Source organism: Oreochromis aureus, linkage group 22 (assembly GCF_013358895.1).
Source record: "Oreochromis aureus strain Israel breed Guangdong linkage group 22, ZZ_aureus, whole genome shotgun sequence".
Classification (NCBI taxonomy): domain Eukaryota; kingdom Metazoa; phylum Chordata; class Actinopteri; order Cichliformes; family Cichlidae; genus Oreochromis; species Oreochromis aureus.
The window spans coordinates 33,942,579-33,964,488 of NC_052962.1; the positions used below are offsets into that span (position 1 = coordinate 33,942,579).

General features: G+C 40.8%; 1 protein-coding gene and 1 long non-coding RNA gene across 2 annotated transcripts in view; one reads left to right on the plus strand and one right to left on the minus strand.

The window, feature by feature from the left end:
* Positions 1 to 3,573: 3,573 nt before the first annotated feature.
* Positions 3,574 to 21,910, plus strand: part of dbpa (D site albumin promoter binding protein a) — a 36,877-nt gene continuing 18,540 nt past the window's right edge. The window contains exons 1-3 of the mRNA XM_031729243.2: positions 3,574 to 4,413; positions 10,070 to 10,338; positions 11,846 to 12,050. Coding sequence (XP_031585103.1) covers positions 4,218 to 4,413; positions 10,070 to 10,338; positions 11,846 to 12,050 — 670 coding nt within the window. The 5' untranslated portion in view covers positions 3,574 to 4,217. The remainder of the gene's footprint in view (positions 4,414 to 10,069; positions 10,339 to 11,845; positions 12,051 to 21,910) is intronic.
* LOC120435751 lies at positions 11,922 to 16,290 on the minus strand. Its single transcript, XR_005609887.1, has 3 exons — positions 16,158 to 16,290; positions 15,656 to 15,720; positions 11,922 to 12,058 (listed from the first exon to the last, which is right to left on the minus strand). It is a non-coding gene; the product is annotated as an uncharacterized LOC120435751 (long non-coding RNA).

The window sequence follows — 21,910 nt, forward strand, 5'->3', positions numbered from 1 at the left end:
TGCTGCAGATTTGTCAGCTGCACATCTACAATGAGAATTTGCTGTTCCACTACATCCCAAAGGTACTGCTGGATTGAGATCTAGTAACTATGGTTGTTCAAGAAACAGATTATTTAAGCTTTGTGGTATGGCATTTTATCTTAAATTACACTTCATATGTGCAATAGTGAAATTACACAACTGAAAGTGAATATATCTAAAATAACTTTCCTCTTCTTTCTTCTTTTAGAGTAATAGTCCACAACTTAAAACATGCTGTTAAAGTTTGTTTTTCCAGCAGTAAATATGTCACAGCTGCCATTAAACTTCTCAGATATAACCCTAACCCCACGGTCAAGGTCCAGCATAGGACTTAAATGGGCATCCATCATGTTTCTCGCACAAAGAAAAAAGAAAAAAAACTTCCCGCTCTCAAATTCTCTTCACGTCACAAAATCTTAGAATTATTTATTAGGTGCAAACCCTTAAAAAACACGAGTGGGAAGTGGGGTGTTTTTTATAGGTTGTTGCAATACCAACAACCAGTCACTAGATGGCAGCATTTAAATATCCTTTAAAACATGGCTGAGTCCCAAGTGTTGGAGGAAGGGATGAGGGGAAAATAATTTCGATTCGAAACGCCTCGTGAAACTCAGATCACACATTAGTGGAGTCAAGCTGTTGTTTCACACTTTTTGCTGATCCGTGCCAGCGTGCATGCACTCAGCTCCTCTGTGTGTGTGTGTGTGTGTGTGTGTGTGAGGCAGATTATTTTGGCTTCTTACTATTCACACATTCCTGTCATGTATGTGTAACATCACTATGTCATCATAACATAAGATGTGTAGGAGCTTCCAGGAACCATGAATGACAGCAGCAGAAGTCACGTTTTAAAGCAGTTGCTTCTTTCGTTCATTTACAGGATGTTGTAATAATGACTTCTGCTAGTTTGGTTTGCAATGAAAGCGCATGGCTAACATTTAAACAGAAATGACTTTGTTTTAGAAGACAAAATAAATTACACCAGTATTTTGAGATATGTTTCACATCAAAAAGAGCTCTTTACTAGCAATAATAGTATTATTATAGCCTGCTTTTTATGTAGTTTATTATAGTGGTTTAATGCTTGCCAAAACACTTGGGTTCTTTTTTAAAGGCCAAAATCACACATGCGAATTTTTCAATTGTTACGTGTCTGCTGAATTGACTTTCGCCTGGATAAATAAAGAAGATGATAATAAATTGTTTTTGTTTTTTTCACACCAAAGACAGGAAGCCAAGCTGGAGGTGGTATCTTAAGTGGAGTTAAGAACAAGTTAGATTTAGAGGTTTGGAGACAAAGTTAGTGAAGTGAGCCTGAGATGGTTTGGACATGTGCAGAGGAGAGATAGTGGAAATACTGGACAACAAGATAGAGGTGAAGATAGGTGTTGAAGATAGAGCAGCAAGGCAGGAGAAAAAGAGAAAGACTGCAGAGGAGGTTCATGGATCTAGTGAAGGAGGACATGCAGATGGGCTGGTGTGACAGAGGAGAACTATAGGGGTGGGGTGAGATGGAGACAGATGATCAAAGAAGAGGAAAAATAAAGAATTTCATACAGACTATGGTATGAAATCCACTGATGTAGATTTAGAACTCAACTTTCTCTGTCTGGTAACATAGGAAAAGAGTTCAAACATGTAACTAAAGAGCATACAAAACAAAACACTCAAAATATGACAGAAATATTAATAATTAATAATCAGCAAAAATACTTAATTGTAGTAAAAAATTCACTGAAATTCTAAAAAATGTTTTTAAAATGTAAACAATAAAGAGCTTTTGGGTCATTTATTGTTTATTTGCTGTTTATCAATTTTATTAACGTTGTCTTTGTTTTATGAAGTCGTTGCTGTATTTTTTGTTTACTTTGCCTTAGTTTGACTGTGCCTTCGGAACATTTACGATGAAAAGGTAAATATGATCTTTAATGGATCCTTCAGAAGTGAAACATAAACACCCCCCTCCTTCCCTCCAACCGTGCTCTCACGCGGCCATGGCATGGGGAAATCTGTGGGCGGAGACTGTGACCTATTTTTAGCCAATAGAGCGCTGAGAGCCGCAGCGAGTGACCTAGATTCAGCCAATCGCAGCGCTGCACAGTCGCCGGTAGGCAACAGTCGGCGCGTGCCGGGTCCATGTGCTTGTTGTTGAGAGCGCGAGTCAGATAGGGACATCCAACAGGGAGAAAACAGACGAGGCGCCGCTCCTCGGGTGGTTTTATCAGATTTGAGACACTTTAATGACTTTTATGCTATTATTTTGAAGCCTCGCAGCAAACAGTTTATGTATGAGTTAAAACATACTCACAATATTCAAGGAAACAGTTATAAATGAGTGGCTTCAGTATAATAGGGCGGCCCTTTCTTTAAGTGTCTCTTTTGTTAAAAAGAATAGCGTGTATGTTTTTAGTGTGGAGTAAATGGTAAGAGCGTTTGTGTTTGTTCGCGTTTGAACTCGGGGTAAAAGTAATCGTATTTTCCCTTATTGCTCAGATAAGGAAGAGGTGGAAAAGGTAAACATCCTGACGTTTCAGGAGCTGCATCTCATTTTAGTACACACACACGCGGCGGGCTCTGCTTTCGCTGTTTAAGTGACAGCGTGAGAGAAGAGGGGCGGGGCGAGGCGTGTTCACGGGCCATCCAGGAATTATCTCATGCGGCCGCTATTGGCTGAAACTTCATGGAGGCGTCACATTTTAGTGTCAATGTGTGTTGCATTCACGGGAAGCGGTAGCGTTTTAGTAATTTAGTAATTTTACATTTATATATATATGTATTTAAAAAATATATTTTTATAACATTATTTTCTTATTCTTTTTATTAAATAAATGTAATTTTTGCTTACTTTTTAATAACATTTACCATATTTTTATCTGGTGTTTTCATACTTTTATGAACTTTAATATATTTTCTTCCATAACAGTTTATTTTAAATTATACTTTCTAGCTGCCACTGTTTTAGCTTCTGTTTTATTTTATGCATTTACATTGTTAGGCTCTTATGTTTTATGTTTAAACTTAATTGTTTTGCGTTTTTCCCTTTTTTTGGTTTATTTTGTTCAACTTGAATTTAGCATGTATTGTAAGCTGATAACAAAATGATAAAATTTGAGCTGCATGCTTGCTTTTTAACATTTTTAACATTGTGTGATCGTTTAATCAGAAACATTTTCAACATTTCTTAATTAGTAACCACGTTAACTGTCAGTCATAGACATTCATTTAATTTGTTGACTGCAGTCCCTGGTCAATAGTTTTGGGTTTGTGAACGACCAGAAGGACCTCTATTGTACATGGGGATGTCAACATCGGGTACAGGACTTATTTTTTGTCATGAGATTAAACATTTTGTTCAATTTCCCTGAAAAAAAGAAAGGAGAAAGAGCAAAATAATTTGAAGTTCACATTTACCAAATTTTAAACTAGTCATAAATGCAGCGCTGAGACTGAGTACACGGGAAGGAGAGGCGTGGTCAATTGGGCTGTGTGGGCGTGGCCGCTGTATGCAAACGATCCACGCCCCCAAGCGCCTTTCCCCCGTGAGCGGTGACGTCACACGAGCGGCCCGTGTTGGTTCCAGCTGACTGGCAGAGAGGGAGAGAGAGTGAGAGAGAGGAAAATAAGAGCCATCAGCCCCATCTATCCGTCTCTCATACTACTGGATATTATTATTTTTCCGGGGGATCTCTTTATTTCCGTCATCTTGTCATTTTTTCGCCCCTCTTTTTGTTCTTCGCTCTTTTCTGTCTTGGAGACTTCTTACCGCCGCGACTCGACTGTACTCCGCTGTTTCTACTGCCTTTATTTCTGCTCTCTTAATATTGTTTATAGCTCCCTCCGGACTCACCGAGCGATCGACCGACCAACTAACCGACTGACAGCTACTCCTGGAGGATGAATTAGAGTCGGTCAACATGGTGCCATTTTGGATATAAATCCTCCCTCTTCTTTTCTTTTTTGTTTCCTTTTTTTTTCTTTCGCACATTTTCTTGCATGGGACTGGCGACTATCAGGTGGACACCCTGAGCGCACACGCGTCACCTGTCCGCGCACCTTTTGACGGCGCGCCCGTCAATTAGCATCACTAAGTGGATTATTTTGATCTTACGGTCTCTTGCAGGTTGCCCCACTCCACTTCCTCCTCCCCTCACCTCCCCCCTTCCTCCTCCTCCTCCTCTTATTCCCCCCGAGAAGTTATGTCAAGGCCTCTCACCCAGCTTCTACCGCCGGATCTCCCTGCCGGGGCCACCAGCCCCCAGTTTGGGGCCAGCAACCCGGCTGGAAGTGGCCCCCAAGGTGGACACCTGACCTCTATGACCAACCTGAAGTCTCTGCTTCAGGTGCCAATCAAGGCAGACCAGAGAGGCCCCAAGGACTGTTGCGAGATGAAAGGTGAGTGTGCGCACGTGTACACTTTTGCGCGCGTGTGAGCAAGGGATCCAATAGGAACGAACTTCTTAAAGGGCCACTAAGGAAATACCTCAGCCATACAAAGGCACATTTCATTGTATTGTAAGCGCAGTATAGGTCTGTATTATGTCTGTGTGATGCATTTTAATGTAGGAAATGTCCACATTAAGTGCACAAAAGGAGAGTAAAGATAAACTTTATTTACAAAGCTTTTCGCACACATTTGCAAAATGTATCTGTAAATTTGTGATTAAGGACTTATTGGGCCACGTTTTCAATGCTTTTACTCAACTGAAAAAGCCAGATTTGGTCTTTGTTCCCCACCTTTTTATATGTGGAAAAATGGCTGCTTGATTTTAAGCTGATTATAGTAGGGTTTTTGACATACCAGCTGCTGTCATGAGGATTAAAACAAAGAAGAAGATAATTAAGAGATATTGAAAGAAATAAAGGGCTGCAGGTCTGATTTAAAAAACAAACAATAAACAGTAGCTTATATTCTTGCAGAAATATCACAGGGATTATTCATGAGTGTGTGAATGTGTTTGTGTGCATGTGACTGAGTGGGTAGGTGTGATTGTAAAAAACAGAGGAGGCCCTGCTTATCCAACACACACTCACATGGACATTGTTTTCTTTGCAAGCCTTCCTCCTTCTGGCCTGCTGCATTTTTATATTAAATGCTTCCCTTTTGCATTTGGTGGTGGTGAAGTGAAATGATCTAGAAGAGGAGGAGGAGGAAGAGGAGGAGGGAAGAAGAGGGTGTAAAAAAAGAAACACAATCTGGAGTGGATGCCATCAAAAATCCAGCCAAAGCAGCAGAAGCAGCAGTCGTTTGGTTTGTTTAAATAAAGGTTACTGAGTGGGATTGAATTATTTCCCATCCTCCAGCTGCCACAACAAATATTAACCAGCCTGCCTCTCCTTCCTCTCTCTTGCTGTGGGGATATTATAACTCCCAGTCAGCTGCTGTCACACGCATACGCACACGTTTTGGCTTGTGAGGCAGCGATTTGCATTGATTCTCTTCTGCTAAGTACCAGTAAATTAAGTCAAACCTCAATTAAAACACATTTATTTAACATGAAGCGATAAAAAACGTGTCCCCACAAGAACAGAAGGTTGTCAAGAGTCAGTGCCTCATGAGTACAGATACAACTGAACACACACATTCATGGGGGGGGGGCAAAGGAATGGCACTGTCCAGTGGCTCCCTGCATGTTGTTGGCCCCTGGTGGCTCTTTGGTGCCACTGCAGCTCCTTTCTGTGGAGCAGGAGGAGGAGGAGGAGGAGATGATGGTGAACACAGTTGACAGTCTCTCCATGGAGTCAGAAAGCAGCTCAGTACAGTATCCTCCTAATGAGAGGAGATGCATTCAGGGGCATAAAGAAGATGTTTTTGCCCCTGATTTTAGCTGCCGTTCCCCTTCCACAATGCAGCCCTTCGCCTTGCTGCTGTGTTTTTTTCCCCCCTGGCTAGCTTTGTTTGACGCCTTCACAAACACCCACTCTATCTAGCACATCTCCCTCCCTCTCTCTCTCTCTCTCTCTCTGTATCGCACGTCTTTGAGTTTTCCCTCTCACACTTTCCTGTCTTGCTCTCTTCTCGTCTTCCACTTGCTTCACAGCAGCGGTCCCTCTGCTGATTTACATTTTCTCAGGATTTGTCTCCCTTCCTCTCTGTCTTCATCTTTTACTCTCATCACCCAGACTTATTTTTTTTCCAAATCCATTTATTTGCATCTCTCTCCTCTTCCTCCCCTTGTAAATCTCTCTCTCTCTCTCTTCTTTTTGCACATCTCGCTCATATTTGCATGGATCATCTCTTCTTCCAAGCCTCCACTGCCACATTTCCTCTCCTCTCTGCTGTGCTGCGGGTCAGTTCGCAGTCTGTCAGATTTTAATGACTTGTCCACTTGAGTTCAAAGTGTCACTTTGATTAAGCTGTGTCACTTCCACTTATTCCTCCCATCCATTCGCCCTCTGGTTCCTCCTCACGCTGCTTTACAGAAAAGGGATTTCCCCATGTCTTTTAATGACTTTGCCCTCTGTTGCTTTTAGATTATCTTTTCATTTTCCTTTGCACTTGAATTACTTCACTTAAGCTCCTGTGATATCTTAGAAGTGTCTGCTCGACACTGCGGATAGTTTGACTCAGCTGAAATGAGTATATACTTGAGAGTATACCATGTTTATTTTAACGCAAGAAAAAGCTGCTGCTACCACCTTTATGTGTCTTTGTTATGCTTTCATGTGCTAGATACTGTCTGTCACAAAGCACTGATAGTCACTGCAAACCTTAAAGCTTATGCATCGTTGCATGTTGTATGTTGTATGCTCAGGTTGGATGGACTGCTTTGTCCTTTGATAGACTCAACCCCTTGTATTTCTTATTAGGAAGCTCTCGGCCTGCTCCAATCTCACTTACTGACCTACATCTGTCACAAAAGCATAAGAAGAATTTGATCCCAAGATTTTTTTTTCATTTGTCTGTCCCTAAAGCTTGGATTAGATTTGGAAAAAGGACCTTCCAATTTGCTTCTCCCTCGGCCTTGGATCAGTTGCAAAATCAACTAACTCTAAAGGAGCTGTTCTTCCTGGAAAAATTTAAGGTCACTTTAAGTGACCTGGAGGCAGTTAGGCTGGGTTCTCATTTATTTTGAATGACATTATGTACTGCCAAATAGAATTGTGAGTCCTTTCCTTCATGTTGGTCGCCCTGAAAAGTTGAGAAAAGTTCAACTTTGCAGTTACCAACACCACTGCTACCAATCACATCATCCATCCATTTATCTCATTTTCTTAACTGCTTATCCAATTCAGGGTTGTGCTGGCATGCTGTCACAGGGCGTGAGGCAGGGTACACTGTGGACAAGTCACCAGACTATCACAGGGCTAACACACACAGACCAGTCAAATCAGGTCAAGTAAATATACCGAGAGAGTGAGGTGGCTGCTTTTGCAGTTTGGCATCAGCACATCGGAGAAATCGATCATTGTGGTGAATAATCAGCCCGCTCTCTACGAGCAAATTTCACAACAGGCAGGCCGATCACAACTTACTTAGCTTGCCTTGTGATTGGTTGTTGTTGCTATGGTGATTGCACCACCAAACGTAAGGAATGGCCATACATCAGGCTGCAAATGTTTCACCTGAATGTTGTTTCTGGGATACTGCACTTATTTATTTGTCTTCTTCTTCTTACATTTGCATCTCATTTACCTCTTTTTTTGCTCTTTTTATTTTAAAATCATGAACATTAGCTTTGAAGCATCTTAAACTGCTAGCACAGAGCCAAACAGTCTCCACAAAGCAAAGATTGTGAGTTTTGTGCTGTGGTTGTAGCTAAACTTACTACACTGGCAGCCAGATGATTAAGATACTGCCAGAGACAGATTATTTTCTACTCCTCCCACCTTCTGAGTACCTATCTGTCCATCCACTGCTGTAATCTCTCACGTCTTTATATACTTTAATCCGTTTAAATATAAGTTTCCAGCCTCACCAATACTCTCCCCAGCCTCTCACTTTTCTTCACAACTCACAGTCTGTCTCTGTGCCATTCCAGCCCTGTTAAATATGCTCTTTTAGTGCTGTTTTATGGGGCTTTATTCTTCAGCGTGCCACTTTTTCAATATGAGCTTTTGGCAATGTAATCCTTTAGAACAATATAACCAAAGGAGCAGAGTACAAAGCTATCATTGTCTGTATTTCCATGAAGTGCTTCCCTTTATTTCCTTTTCTTTTAACAATCCCTTTTTTTTCTGGTGATGGTTTATTGATGGCTGATCTTTCCATCGGACTTTCACGATGAGGTCAGAGTGCAAGGTCGCTCAATTTATTTATAGGTGCCTTTTAATGATTGTGGCTAAGTACTTTATAGGGTGATAAGGACACGTGTGCCAGGCAGTGGCACAAGCCTTTGTTGGCTCTTTGTTGGCTTGTGTGGCTTCTCTTTTTAAAAGTAATGCTTTGTGAAGCGAAAGTCATGTCAGCCTGATCCTCTTTGAGCCCCAGTGAGCTGAATTGCAGAAGAAACCAACATCAGGCTGTATGTCGATCAGATGTTACTTCAAATTCTCAAAGTATTCTTTTGAAATAAGCATGAAGCCATTGCTTTGTAGCTGACGGTAGGTCACCAGTGGTGTAGGTGACACTATCATGTGTTTTTCAGCCAGTCATATCAACTTTATCTTTCGCTCCCAGAGATTGACATTCAGTGATACATCCATGCTAGTTTCTTCCTGTGTGGACACTCCTTAATACTGCCTGTATCCATGTTAAACTGTTTAGGATGCAGTGTTCAGTTCAGGATAAGCGATTCTTATCTTAAAGAAACCATTCTGATGTTTCCTCAGAAGCTGCCAGCTGGAGCACGTGACATTGTTGCTCTGAACTGGATGATACCACTGATGGTAGAGAGAGACGGGAGGGTGACGGTGCTAAATAAAGAAAAAGTCTTTAAATCAGGAAACTGTGGGTGGTGTCTCGTTGGGGAGTTTTGCATTTTGCACTGTTTTGGTTGGTTTTCTGTTTACTTTTGCTGCCACTTGTGTTTGATTAACCTCTTAACATCCATTCGATCACCAGTGACTTGGTTAGGATTACGTTCAGGCTCCCAGGTCCATCTATATGGATTTGTTTTTACCTCTTTCACCTCTCAGATGGAAATCATATAAAGACGTTTAAATGTATGGAAGATAATGTTGTCTAGTTTCAGAAATTAGGTTTTAAAAACACGTAGCTGACGTACAGCCTAACCCTACCCCTCAGTGGTTTGTCAGTGATACAGTGGCTGGCAGGAGGTTGACCTCGATCGTGTTTTGTGTTCTGGGAAGTTTCCTGGGTTTTGTTTGGAGACTTTTTGTAGTTCTATTGACCAGACATATTTGAGCAGGCTTTGGTTGTATGCATTTAAAAGGTCTATGTGGCGAACAAAAGAGGGCTGGTAATTACTGAATTGCATTGAATAACCAATGAATGATGACGATTCAGTGTTTTTCAAAAGATTCATCTGCATTCACAAACAATGACTGGCAGATGGAAATAGAAGATGTGGCCTGGACATCTGCTAGCAACAGTGGAAATCCAGAAAATCTGTCAGTTTCCCCCCAGAGGAAAAACCAGTAGTTTCCCAGATTCTTGTTTGCGTACATTAAGGAACCGAAAGCAGTGTTTTAGGTTATGAACCTTCACAGCTGCGCTACTAAAAAATGATGCTTAGGGGTCCTGGCTCTATTGCCATTGCTGAGTCATCATGGGAGCAACACCAAAGGAAAGCTTGTTCGTATCTGTAAGACAACAGTTGCGTCTGCAAAACAGCACATGCCAAAGATAGGTTTTTAGGATATATATATAGAATCCTTTGTGGTATAGATTCCACCAAAGGAATGCAATTAAACTCCATAAATATGTGGATGAGAACTTCAGGGTTTTGTAGTTCGAGCCATTTTTGAAAGAAAACACTGAAAATGTTTGTTGTCTGATGCTTACACTGAACGAATATTAGTTATCGACACAAATGCTTTAAAAAGGAGGATGAATGAGTATGATTGCATACTTTAGTCAGAGCAGACGAAACAACAGAACTAATGTTAGCAGCTTAATGGAAGATATCTCACCCTCTTCTCTCTTCAGACAAAGACAAGCCCCTGGACTCCGATGAAGACTCACTGGGTGTCAGTGCCGGTGGAGCAAATGGGGTGGGAGGAACCCCGGGCTCCGGCGCACTGCGACCCAACTCACAGTCAGCCTTCCTGGGCCCGCTGCTGTGGGAGAGGACCCTGCCGTGTGATGGAGGCCTGTTCCAGCTGCAGTACATGGACCTGGAGGAGTTCCTGACTGAGAATGGGATGGGGATGCACAGCAACGGGCCCAGCTCTGCTACTGCCCAGATCCCCTCGCAGGTAAAATACATGCAGACCAAAAACCAAACCTTTATGAATCATACCTCAATTTTACCAAACCACGGTTTATTGAAAGAAGACAATTTAATGTTTATTCAGCACAGATGTTAATGAAACAGTTGCAGAAACATCATCATTTCCTCGAGAGAAAACTTCAGATGAGCGAGCTAATGCTAAACTGTGCTAGTTTACCAGTTATCTGGCCAGTCTTAGTTTAGTCTTCATTGTCACAAAAGGCGCTAGCTGATTCTTCAGTGCTTGCAGTGCAGGAGTGTTACCAGGATTTTTTAATAAAGTGGAAATGCTCTTGTTACAATGTGGCTTCAGTTTCATGATAAACATTCTTAGCTCGCTGTAACCCTTCAGTGTTAATTTGTTGTCAGCAGCCAAGGAGGTAAATGGAGCAATTCAGTCTTCTCACTACTCTTATCATGATATATATTTTTTTACCTGAAAAACAACTTTGGCATCTCGTTATGGCACTTAAAGAACTGCAGAGACTTGTGTTGACAAACTGGTAGTGAAATGACCTACACTACGATCACTGGAAGTCGATTAACCACAATTCAGTTTGTTTTTTGGAGATTTCAGCGGTTACATTTTTTAAACTACTTATGCTTTCCCGTATTTATTTTTTAGCTACTCGCTGTATTCGCTTGCAGTGCAGGCTCTGCATGCATTTCCATCCACCTCTTCTTATTTGCATTTGCAGTAGTCTGAGCAGTAACCATATTATAGCCACGGATTCACTAGCAGCTGCAGCTGCTCACAGCCAGCGGCTGCATCCAAAGGAGGAATGAGCAAAATAAAATACATCATGTAAAGAACGACATCATCTCTGCTTTCTGTGGCATCTGTAGAGCATTTTTCTTAAACCTTGTAATATATTATAACTCTACTGGAACAACATAGAAACAGTCCAACAGACTAGCAAGGAATGTAAAAAATATTGAAATGCAATGTAAAAGTAGGAAAAAATCCTGCTGTGAGCCTTTGGACGCACTTTGTAATTCAGATAATTAATGAATAGTTCAAATATGAAGCATGATTTTAAAGTTTAGATCATGCTGGCATGATGTATGTGCACCTTTAACCTTTCTCTGCACAGCTTGCTAGCTGCTTAGTTTGCTGGCTAACGCCTATCAGTCCCATTGTTCTTTCTAAATTGTGAATAAATGACGATCATAGGGCCATGCACTACACTGTGAGATTAATCTTTGGACTTTAAGCTAACCTTATCATACTGCCATTGCTCTGTTATAAGCTAATGAACTATTTTAATTTGAAGAAATCCTTAAAGCACTAATGAGATTTTGAAAGAACCATTCCTGGACAATGCTGGAGCAGCACTGCATGATTTATCATTGAAAATAGTACTTATTCATCTTATCCTGTGTGCAGCACCTCTGTTCATCTTCTATTTGAAACAAGCTGTTTTAGCTCCTCCCCCTTTAAGCCAACTTTCTTCTGATTCCATTTTCTGCTTTTGTTTGTGTTCTCCTCCCAGAGCTCCCAGTCTGCGGTGCCCAACCAGAGTTCTCAGTGTCCTCCCACCTCTCCTCCGCCCTGCTCCTCCTCTTCCTCCTCCATGTCCTCCTCATCCTCCTCTTCTTCACTGCTTGGACTGGAGACGGTCCAACCACAACCACAGCCGCCACCACCACCACCTCAACAGCAGCAAAGCATGATGGGAGGACCTGAGTGTCTACATGGTGAGTGACTGGGAATTTTAAAACATTTAGTTAATTCTTGTGTGAGAATTGTATGTTATTTATTTGTGTAGTGTGATGGTAAACTGAATATGTTGTGGTTTTGTTTGTTCTGGTCAGGCATAAAATAGACATTTGAAGGTTCTCAGTTGGTCCTTGGAAAGTAGTTTCTGTGACATTATTTAGCAAAATGAGCTGCAAAATTATACACAGGCTGATCCATAACACATTTGTATTGAATGTGATGGTGCTGCTGAGAAGTTTTATACATTTTTGACCCATTAAAATGGGCATTACGGGAAATTAATATAATGCTTACTGCTAGTTCATCCATGACTCCCATCTGAAGTCTTTTTTAAGGCGGAGAGGTAAGTTAGTAGCAAGCAAGTGTCTATAAACTGTACTGGTGCAAACTGGCCTATGTACACATTACACTTACAGGAGCTGCTCAGCCATGGGAGCCTATCCTATGAAGCTCCTGGCACACATTTATGCTGATGTTAATGTCAGCAGAGGTTTGGAGCTCTGCGCTTATTCAGTCAGCTAAGACTTTTGTGCACCTCACATCTCAGCACTCAGTAGCCCTGCTCTGTAACTTTGAGGTCTGCCACTTCATGGCTGAGTTGTTGTGCTTCTAAATGCTTCCACTTTGCAATAATAGCACTACGAGTTGATCATTTATAATATAGAAGGAAGGAAATGTTCACCAACTGACTTGTTTTAACAGTGGAGTCTTACAGTACCGTGCTCAAATCCAGTGAGCTCGGCCCTTTCTTTCACAAATGTTTATAAAGGCAGATTGCATGGCTAGGTCCTCGATTTTATATATAAGAGTCAATGGGAGTAAAAACACCCGAATTTATAGCTACTAATTATTAATTAAGTAATATACAAATAACATACTATAATCTAATGAGCCAAAGCTGGAGAACAGACTTCTTGAATCAGCTACTGTGAAAAGTTAACCAGATATCAAGTCATGTAAATTTGAAGGTAACTGCATTAAATGCTGCAAAAGGCATGACAAACTGTTGTGAGCTGCAGTTAAAGGTCAACCCTGTTCCTAATGTTAAGTCTGGAAAAAACTTAAAGGTTGAGTTATAAAAAAGTTCAACCCCTGTACAGTTGTTATGAATGTTAAACACCATCCACAGACACTAAAAGCATTTTTCCGCCTGGCTGCAAACATTTTTAATTCTGTTGTAAAGCAGGACTTTTTATCGTGGGTGTCTATGAGGACTGGCTTGCTTTGGAGCCTGCCTCAAGTGGCCACTAGAGGTATTGCAATTTTTGGCAAGCTGCTTGTTAATCCATTTAGCTATTTTATTTTAGTTTAGTTTTAGGCTTTTTAGCTTGATGATTGTTATTATTTATCATGTATGATCACGCTGTTTTATTTATTTATTTATTTTTTAACCAATTTTCTTAGAAAAAAATGAAATTTTCACAAATGAATGTATTGTCCAGAGTTTATTTACTTAATCTACCAGTCAAAATACTACTAAGCAGAAGCAGATTATAAGGGGAAATATTTAAAATATATATTTTTAGAATCTTTATTCACTAAAAACATTCATGACAAAGTTAAATATGTGTAAGCTTTTCTTTTTCTGCAGTGAGTTTAAACCATCTTCGTGTGAGAAGGCAGCATTTGTGCTGCAACTAATGCTTTCAGACATATATGAAGCTGTATGTGCAAGAGGCCTCGATGCGATCTGGCACTAATGAGTACCGAGACCCACAATGCATTATATTAACTCGCACAACTCAAGCATTCAGTGCCTCTAACAATAACCAGATCAGGATTCTCTCTAATTATATCTCAGCGCGATAAATGGCTGACACCCTGTTCTCTGGCCCTCCTCGGTTCTCTCCACCAGGCTGTTTTCATCCGTTATATATTCATAATTTATTGTTTCCTCTCTCTGCTGCATTTGATGTGAACCAGAACTGCCAGAACATCAGAACAACCTTTCTGTCCGTCTTTCTTTTTCTTTCTTTTTCTCTTTCCTTTTTGAGATTTCACAAGCCTGACAACTTCCAGTTTTGACTAATTGAAACCACAAAGCCGTTCTTTCTAACGCTGACCGTCATGTTTTTTGTCCCGTGAGCCATCCAGTGATTCATCACAGCTAATTTTGTGGTGATTTATTGACAACAGACTGCCACATGTCTTTGTAAATGTTCAGCCATTATACGATAATGATTGTATGAGCATGTTAAGTAGATGTGTGGAGACGGAACGAGAAAGCCTAATTTTGTTTGTGTTATCTATGCTACAATTATTTGAGCATTTCTTTTTTTCTCATTTGTGAAGCTTCATCTTGTCGTCAAAATGTCACCAGTTAGACAAAGAGCGAAGCTGGGTCTAATCTGTGAGATCATAAGTGAAAAAAGTGTTTGTCTTCGTCTTTCCATACAGCACCCTGTGGATTGGACGGTTTGCCATATCTGTACCTAAAAATATGCATAAATGCTCTTCTGCAAAGGCCAAGCACAGTCATATAACAATCTCTCATGTCTCTGCTGTATTAAGAAGACTTAAGGCTTTAACTTGATGCGTTTATATCATATGCCAGCATAGTCTCTTTCTTTGCTCTTGTTCCATAATCTATAAGCTTTGTAGATGGGTATGAATATGACATATCACCAAACATTTGTTTATTTGTACATCCAGATGATACAGAGCAGCGTTAGCTTTCATTTGAAGATGCATTTCTGTGCACCGGATTAATGTAAGTCCACTACTCACTCTTCTTTTAGCTCCTCTGTGGTCTACAGCTCCTGGGGGAAATATCTGCCTCTTTATCTGCTTAACTCCACTGTTTTCAAAAGCCAGTTGTTCACAGCTTGCAGCTAGTTTTTTTTTTTTCTGTCTCTGAAAAACAGCTGCCTACAGTGGATGAAAACAGCTCTAATGTTAGCTGTAACCACAGTAACGATGATGTAATAAACCAAAACAATGAGCTCAAAGATGCTAAAATGTTTTGTAGCTGAAACGAGTGGTTATTATTTGCAGGTTCATCTCCTTCACATTACACATAATCCTCTGAAATAGTGTTTATGTTTAAAATCAAGCTTTAGTGCTTTCAGAGCTAAAAATTCAGAAGTGCAAATAACTGCAGTTCCTCTTATGTCCACTTGAGGCTGACTGTAAAAGCGAGTCAGTCCCCATAGACTCCCATTTTAAAATGTCAGCAGAAACAAACCTGTTTACAGCCTGCTTTAAAATGTAGGTGTGTATGTATAATTTCCTCCTTTATTCTTATACAGGTATTTTTTTCTCAGCCACCAATTTGAACTTTGTTAAGGGTTTAAATAAGACGTTCTTGGATCAATGAAGTGGTTCTCTCGGCCACATTTGTGGTGTTAGTGCCTCTTGGAGCTTTTCAAATGCAATTATCAGACAGATTATACGGCTTTTGGGGTGCCTAAGGGTATTTTCATACAAAATGTTTGTTTGCTTTGGACCAAATCAGTTGATGAGTTTGTAATTTTGTAGCTTTCTCACAGCTTGGTTTCTTTTCATCCAGAAAAAACTACAAGCGAATTTCAAGTGAAAGAAAATGCGTCACTACAAATCATGTGAGAATATTTAGTCCACTTACTTGCTAGATGTGTCTGGTGTGGGAGCAGCACACACAAACACAGGACAAAGATGCTGTGTTCTTGACTGGTGGATAACACAGAGACTTTATTTAACATTCATATTCATCTGGACAATTTCATTCATTTTACTGGAAGTTGCTACATTTTGCCCACACAGATGCAACACTGCTTTTATTAGTTAGAGCAGCAGAAAATTAACCTTGTGGAGCTCATGAAAAACTAAGCCACCATGATGGAATTTCAAAATTGTGACCTCTAGCTTTATAATCCTTGTCTTACCCTCCTGAATGATCTGCCCAGCACACTGTTAGCATTAGCTGTTATCTTTTCGCCCCACTCTGTTATCCAAATATACTCAAAAACCAAGATGGTCGGAGCTCAGAATATAAAGAATGGGGCTTTATAGCTAAGCGCTGTGGCCATTTTTCAAATAGCCGAGCCTTAAAAACTAACTAACTATTGATGCACACGAACAACCGCATAGGATAAAAATGAAATTACCTTAACACTTAATGAGATTTGAAGCTGTCCAAACATGCCTGTTTATCCTCTTCATGTTCTTCTGTGAATACACTCGCTGATTGCTTTTGTATTCGATACAAAGCGCAGAGAGTTAACTGGAGTGAAGGGAAAGGATGGAAAACACAGTATATATCTGGGAGGAAATGAAATCGTTCTCCCACACACTTTATGACAGTATCTCATATATTTTCTATCAGCTTGTTGCAGCTGCTCATTGAAGCTTTGCATCACTTTTATTACCATGCACTCAGAATTCAGCCTGACACATAATGTCAGCTCCCAGAGAATTTAAAAATAATATTCTGCAGGTCTGAACAGTGAATCTGAAAACAGTGGACCCACCTGTGGGCGTTGCGAGGTTTGAATTTGCTCATATCGGGTGCTGCTCCTCACGTTTCCTTTTGTTTAGAAAATGCCGCCATGATCAGATCACTTTGAGGGAAGGTTGCGTAGCTCCCCGTGTTTTATTTATACTAGAATTGAATGCTCTGAGTAAGCAGAAAGAGGGTTTGGACACAGGAGAGAGGGGAAAACAGAGAGATGAGGTGCCCAGCAGGATCACATTCTGAGAAATCTGCCTGGGACATTGTGTTTGTTCTTTGATTCTGAGTCATAAACAATAAGAGAGGAGATGTTTCTCTGTGCAAACAAGCTGCAGATACTGTGAGGGAGAACAATTGGAAAATGAGATACAGAGAAAGACATTCACAAGGTTCAGCCAGGATAGAGCTGCAGCTACAGAGGAGAGAAAACCACTGCCGCAAGTCTTCATATCTGCCCTGAGTGCTTCTGTGTGAGTCTATGAATACACACCATTAGTGTGTGTGTGTGTGTGCATGCATGCCTTTACTCTTTCCACCTTTTTGTGTGTGTGCGTACAGTATGCTGAGCTTCACACATGCATATGAGAATGCCGTCTGTTTTGGCATTTGCATGCAACTATGTGGGCTTTAATGTGAACATGCTTTCATCTATCTGTGTGTGTGTGCTTGCTTTTTATTCTGAATTATAAACACGTGACTGGGTTGAGGATGATGCATCCATCCAGAAATCCCTGAGGTCGTTGTGGAGCTGAAGTATTACTACAGGGCTGCAAAGCGAGGGGGAGAGAGAATCAGCGAGAGAAATAGATGGAAAATAGACTGGAAATAATAATCTCATCCACATGCACATGTTTTACTTTGATTTTAATTCATTCTGGGCAAAAAGGAGAACAGCTCAGAGGGAGGGGAAAACACAAAAATATGGATACAGCTGGGGTTTTATAAGCAGCTCTGGTGACATTTTTCACCTGTTTCCTCTTTAAAATGCTGTAAATCCGAAATATTCAAACTGGGGTTCTTTGTTGCACACATAAAACTGCACCTGTGATCAGGAAACTGTGGGACGTGGACACAATTAAGCTTCAGAATGTAATGTTGTTTATTTCATATCCTCCCTAAAATCAGCCTCAAACCTCGCAGGCTCATTTTTTGATTCAAGATCTTAGCCTGAAAACCGTCCGCTGAGACTCAGCTGAGCCTCGGAGCAAGACCAAACAGCATTTTGATGTCTATCGCCATCTTCCTTCCCCAAAAAAAGAAAGAAAGAAAAGAACAAATTCTTCTGAATAAAACTGTGATTGTTAGATTTAACTGGCTTCCACCTGATTTTGTGTAGTTGCAAGAAATCACCAGAGTTTGCCGTGCACACGGTCCTCTGGGGACGCCTCACAGTTCAGCTGCTGAAGGAGAAAAGCCTTTGATCGTGTCCTTTAAGGCTTTATTATGTTTGTGGTGGAAACAGTATTTTTGTCCAGTTGTTTTGTTTCAGTGTTTAAAATGAAAGCAAAAGAAAATAGAGTTCTCCTCATTATGTATAAATCATAGTGTTACATAGAAAATGAAATATGATGGGTTCTCAGGAAGGTGGGGGCGCTGGTTGTATTTATTTATTGTCTTCTGTCTCCTGTGATAAATGACTTCAATCACTCACTCATGCTGTTTGGATGAATGCAACAACCCACAGTCTTCCTGTTTGGCATGTTTGGCAGTGAAAATCACCCAATCAGCAAGTGCATTCCTGTAGCCGTCTGCTGTTCAAAACCTGAACTTAATAACTACCTGCACGTCTGCAAAAGTCCTCTGCAAGGGCACCTCACTAGTTTAGAAGGTTTATGAAACGAATCAGACTCAGAGAAACTGAGATATGGATGGAGATGTATATTTTATGTGGCGGCTCCGAGAATAGGTCTACTTTAACCTTGATTTAATCGCCTGCAGTGTGATTCTGGTTTCCACTCATGGATGATGCTTCACAAAAGCAGGAAATTCTTATTTCAGTGCAATTATAAGAAAAACCGATAAGAAGTGAAAGACAGACCACCAGGGTACTTATCGTGCCGCAGCGCTGCACCGCCTTTTTTTCTCTGTAAAGAGCTGTCCTTTGCTTCCTAGCTTCAAGTAAATAATCATGACTCACCTTTGCTTGTATTTTAAATCAGGCTGCAGCTTTACTTCAACACTTCCAGGTCAGTTCACTCTGTCTGAGACCTTGCTGATCAAAACCAGACTTTTAACCTCAGGTTCCCATGAGCCTGCACATGCTGGAGGATGCATGAACTCGTTGAACTGCAACGTGAAAGCGTCTAGTGCACATGTTTTCTCAGCTAAGGTGTTTTTTTAATGAACTTTTTTGCTTTTGAGAATTTTGCCAAATAAACATCTGACCCGCTGTGTCAACTTGTCACAACACACAGTTTAACACACGTGGAGGAAGGATAACCCGAGACGCATGGAAAGAAATGTGAAGATGAAAATCAGAATAACCACCCACATCTAATCAGATGTTCTTTTGCCTGAGGCTGATCTGTCAACCAGACTTCATGGGAATCTGTTCAGTTTTTAAATCCTGCTGACAGACAGACAGACAGACGCATGAGGAGAGCGCCGTTGAAAGCAGAAGTGGTGAAGCTTGAGTGGGAAGTGCAGATAAAAACAAACATGGGAATATGGCTTTAATGCATCTAAAGAAACTGAAACAGGCAAATAAGCTAGCGCCTAAACTGGCAACTTTGATTTGATTTGATTTACTTATGGACTAGATGTGAAGTTTGAGGCATCTGCATTTAAATATGCTTCATCCTTATGTGGAAACGCAGCAGAACTTTATTTCTTAGATGGGTCTTTGCCTTCAGATTTTCTCTTACTTTTCTTTAATAACGTAAAATTAACCCAAATGAGGCACTGCTCAATCACTGTCTGGCTTGTGTGGGAAAAGCCACAACGTGCATGGCCTCACAAGTCAGTGTGGTCACTATTTCAGGGTGTTATTTTTTAATACTGAAATAAGGCACCACTATACAGAGAGTGGTGGATCAGAGGGAAGCTCTCTTCTAAAGGATAAGCAGGTATAGTTAATGGATGGATGATGAATCCTAGCTGAAGGCTTTTCTTTAGCTTTTAACCTCATCGCCGAGTCTTCATCAGCAGATGGAGTTTGGATCTGTTCACATTAAAGCTCGGTGGCTTTAAGCCAACACATGCACTCCTGAAAATTCCTCAAAGCGCTGCAGCTGAAGGCGTCGACAGTCAACAAACACCGTCCTCTGATGAGGGCCATGTGATGTTGTTGAACGCAGAGCCGATGCTGGATATTTGTGGCACTGTTGACAGTCGGAGTGGTTTTTTTCCTTTTCCACTGTAGGTGGGAGTGAATTACTTTGAAAAATATGGAGTGAAACTAAGTTGAGGGAATATGATATATCTTTGGAAATTAAATGGAAGATTCAGCTGATGTTATCATGCTGAACTGTGTTTTTTGTAAAATTAAACTTGGTCTCTTTTGTGCTGTTGATGGCTGATTTAAAAAAAAAAAAATTGGGTGTTTTTGTACTTTTGGTCCAGAAAATTGAGAATCACTGCTCTGAAGCCAGTTTTGGCCTCTGCTCTGACTCTCACAAAGGATCAGACCCTTTGGGACCCATGGGTGGGTGGTCTTAGGTGCTTTCCAACAACCTGAGTATTCAGTGCTGTTTTTCTAATCAATAGACATAAGTACAATTACATTTAGTACAGCCCCTCACCATTTCACATGCTCATGCTGCTGTTAAGTGCAAGTTGGGCTGACACCTTCTCCAGCACAATAAGGTGGTGAGACATGGAAGAGCACTGGACTGCAGCTGCAGTCGGCTGTAAAGAGCGAGCTGGGTGTGAAGGTGAGACTATCCATTTCACCTGATCTGGTTCCTTACCTTTGGCCATGAACTGTTGGCAGTGACTGAAGGAATAAGGAAATTAGCTTCCTTCTAAAGGTGACTGGATGCCCATACAGATATGTACCAATTGAAAACGATTTGATTTTCCCAAATAATTTAGTTGAATTAGTTGAGATTCTATTGTAGACTGTAGACTATGTTGAATCCACTGGCAATCAGAAATCGAGGATAAGCTTGTTGTCCATGTTTGTGTGCAGCGTGATGTTTGATTCTTGAAGAAAAAAAAGGAAAACTGTCAGACTTTGGTGTAAGTTCTGAAAGTTTTATTCTTCTTCTTCCTGTAGCTGTTCCTTTTAGGGTTTCCATCGTGTATCATCTTCCTCAATCTCACTCTATCCCAGACATCCTCCGCTGCCACACATCCTCTTTCACCACATTCATGATGCTCCTCTGAGGAGTTCCCGGTTTCCTCCATCCTGGCAGCTCCATATCCACTGTCCTTTGTCTAATGTATTCCAGTATATGTGCTATCCCTCCTCTGCACATGTTCAGACCATCTCAGCCTCGCCTCTCTAACTTTGTCTCCAAACTACTCAACCTGAGCTGTCCCTCTGATGAATGCTTCTGTTACATAATTCCAGCTATTGATCGTGCTATGGAAGGAAACAGCAATCCCATTGGCTGTCAGAGCAGAATATTTGGCAGATGTGAAATGGACCAGAAACACTCTGTCTATATTTGCAAGAGTAGCAAGAGGTGAAATGCATTTGGTGTAAAATACCTTCAGAGTAAGGAGAAGACCCCAGGAAAGGCAAAGGACACACTGGAGTGATTATGTCTATTAGCTTAGCTGGAAAAACTTGTGTCCTCTGGAAAAGCTGGAGGTGTTAGTCAGGCATAAGCAGAAGATGATGGATCAGGGGTTGGGAATTAACTTTCCCAAGGGGCCACATGAGAAACTGGGATTGTTGTGGAGGATGGCACCAGTAAGCTGCACTCAGTGTTTCTCAATATTAATTTGATCTCTTTATAAGCTTGAAGAAATTGACTGGATGGATATTATTGTCAAACTTAAAACAACCATGCTGATGAGATACAACCTGAGTGGAGCATTTTACATAAGAGAAAACAGCTTATGTGATGAAGCCATTATTTCTAAATTACCGCTGTGCTGCAGTTTTTCGTAACTCGATGCAGTAACTCATGTTGAAAGTTCTGAAAGGCAAGTAAGTGATGCTTGAGGTGGGGTGGTTTCAGGAAACTAGTGTTTCCAAAATCCAAAACAAAACTTTTACAGACCACCTCAAGACAATATCTTTTTAGCAACAACATCAGTCTAGCTTAAGGAGTAAGGAGGTTTATATGTGAATTTCTATGTATTTACAATGATTGGTCAACATTTTATAACCAATCTGCTTATGTTGCTACCAGTCAGCAGTCCAGCCACTGCAGCACATATTTCTGCATTCACTTTCCCTCAGAGAGACAAGCTAAGCACTGATTAGATCATCCCTGGCCTTCAGAACAATATATATAA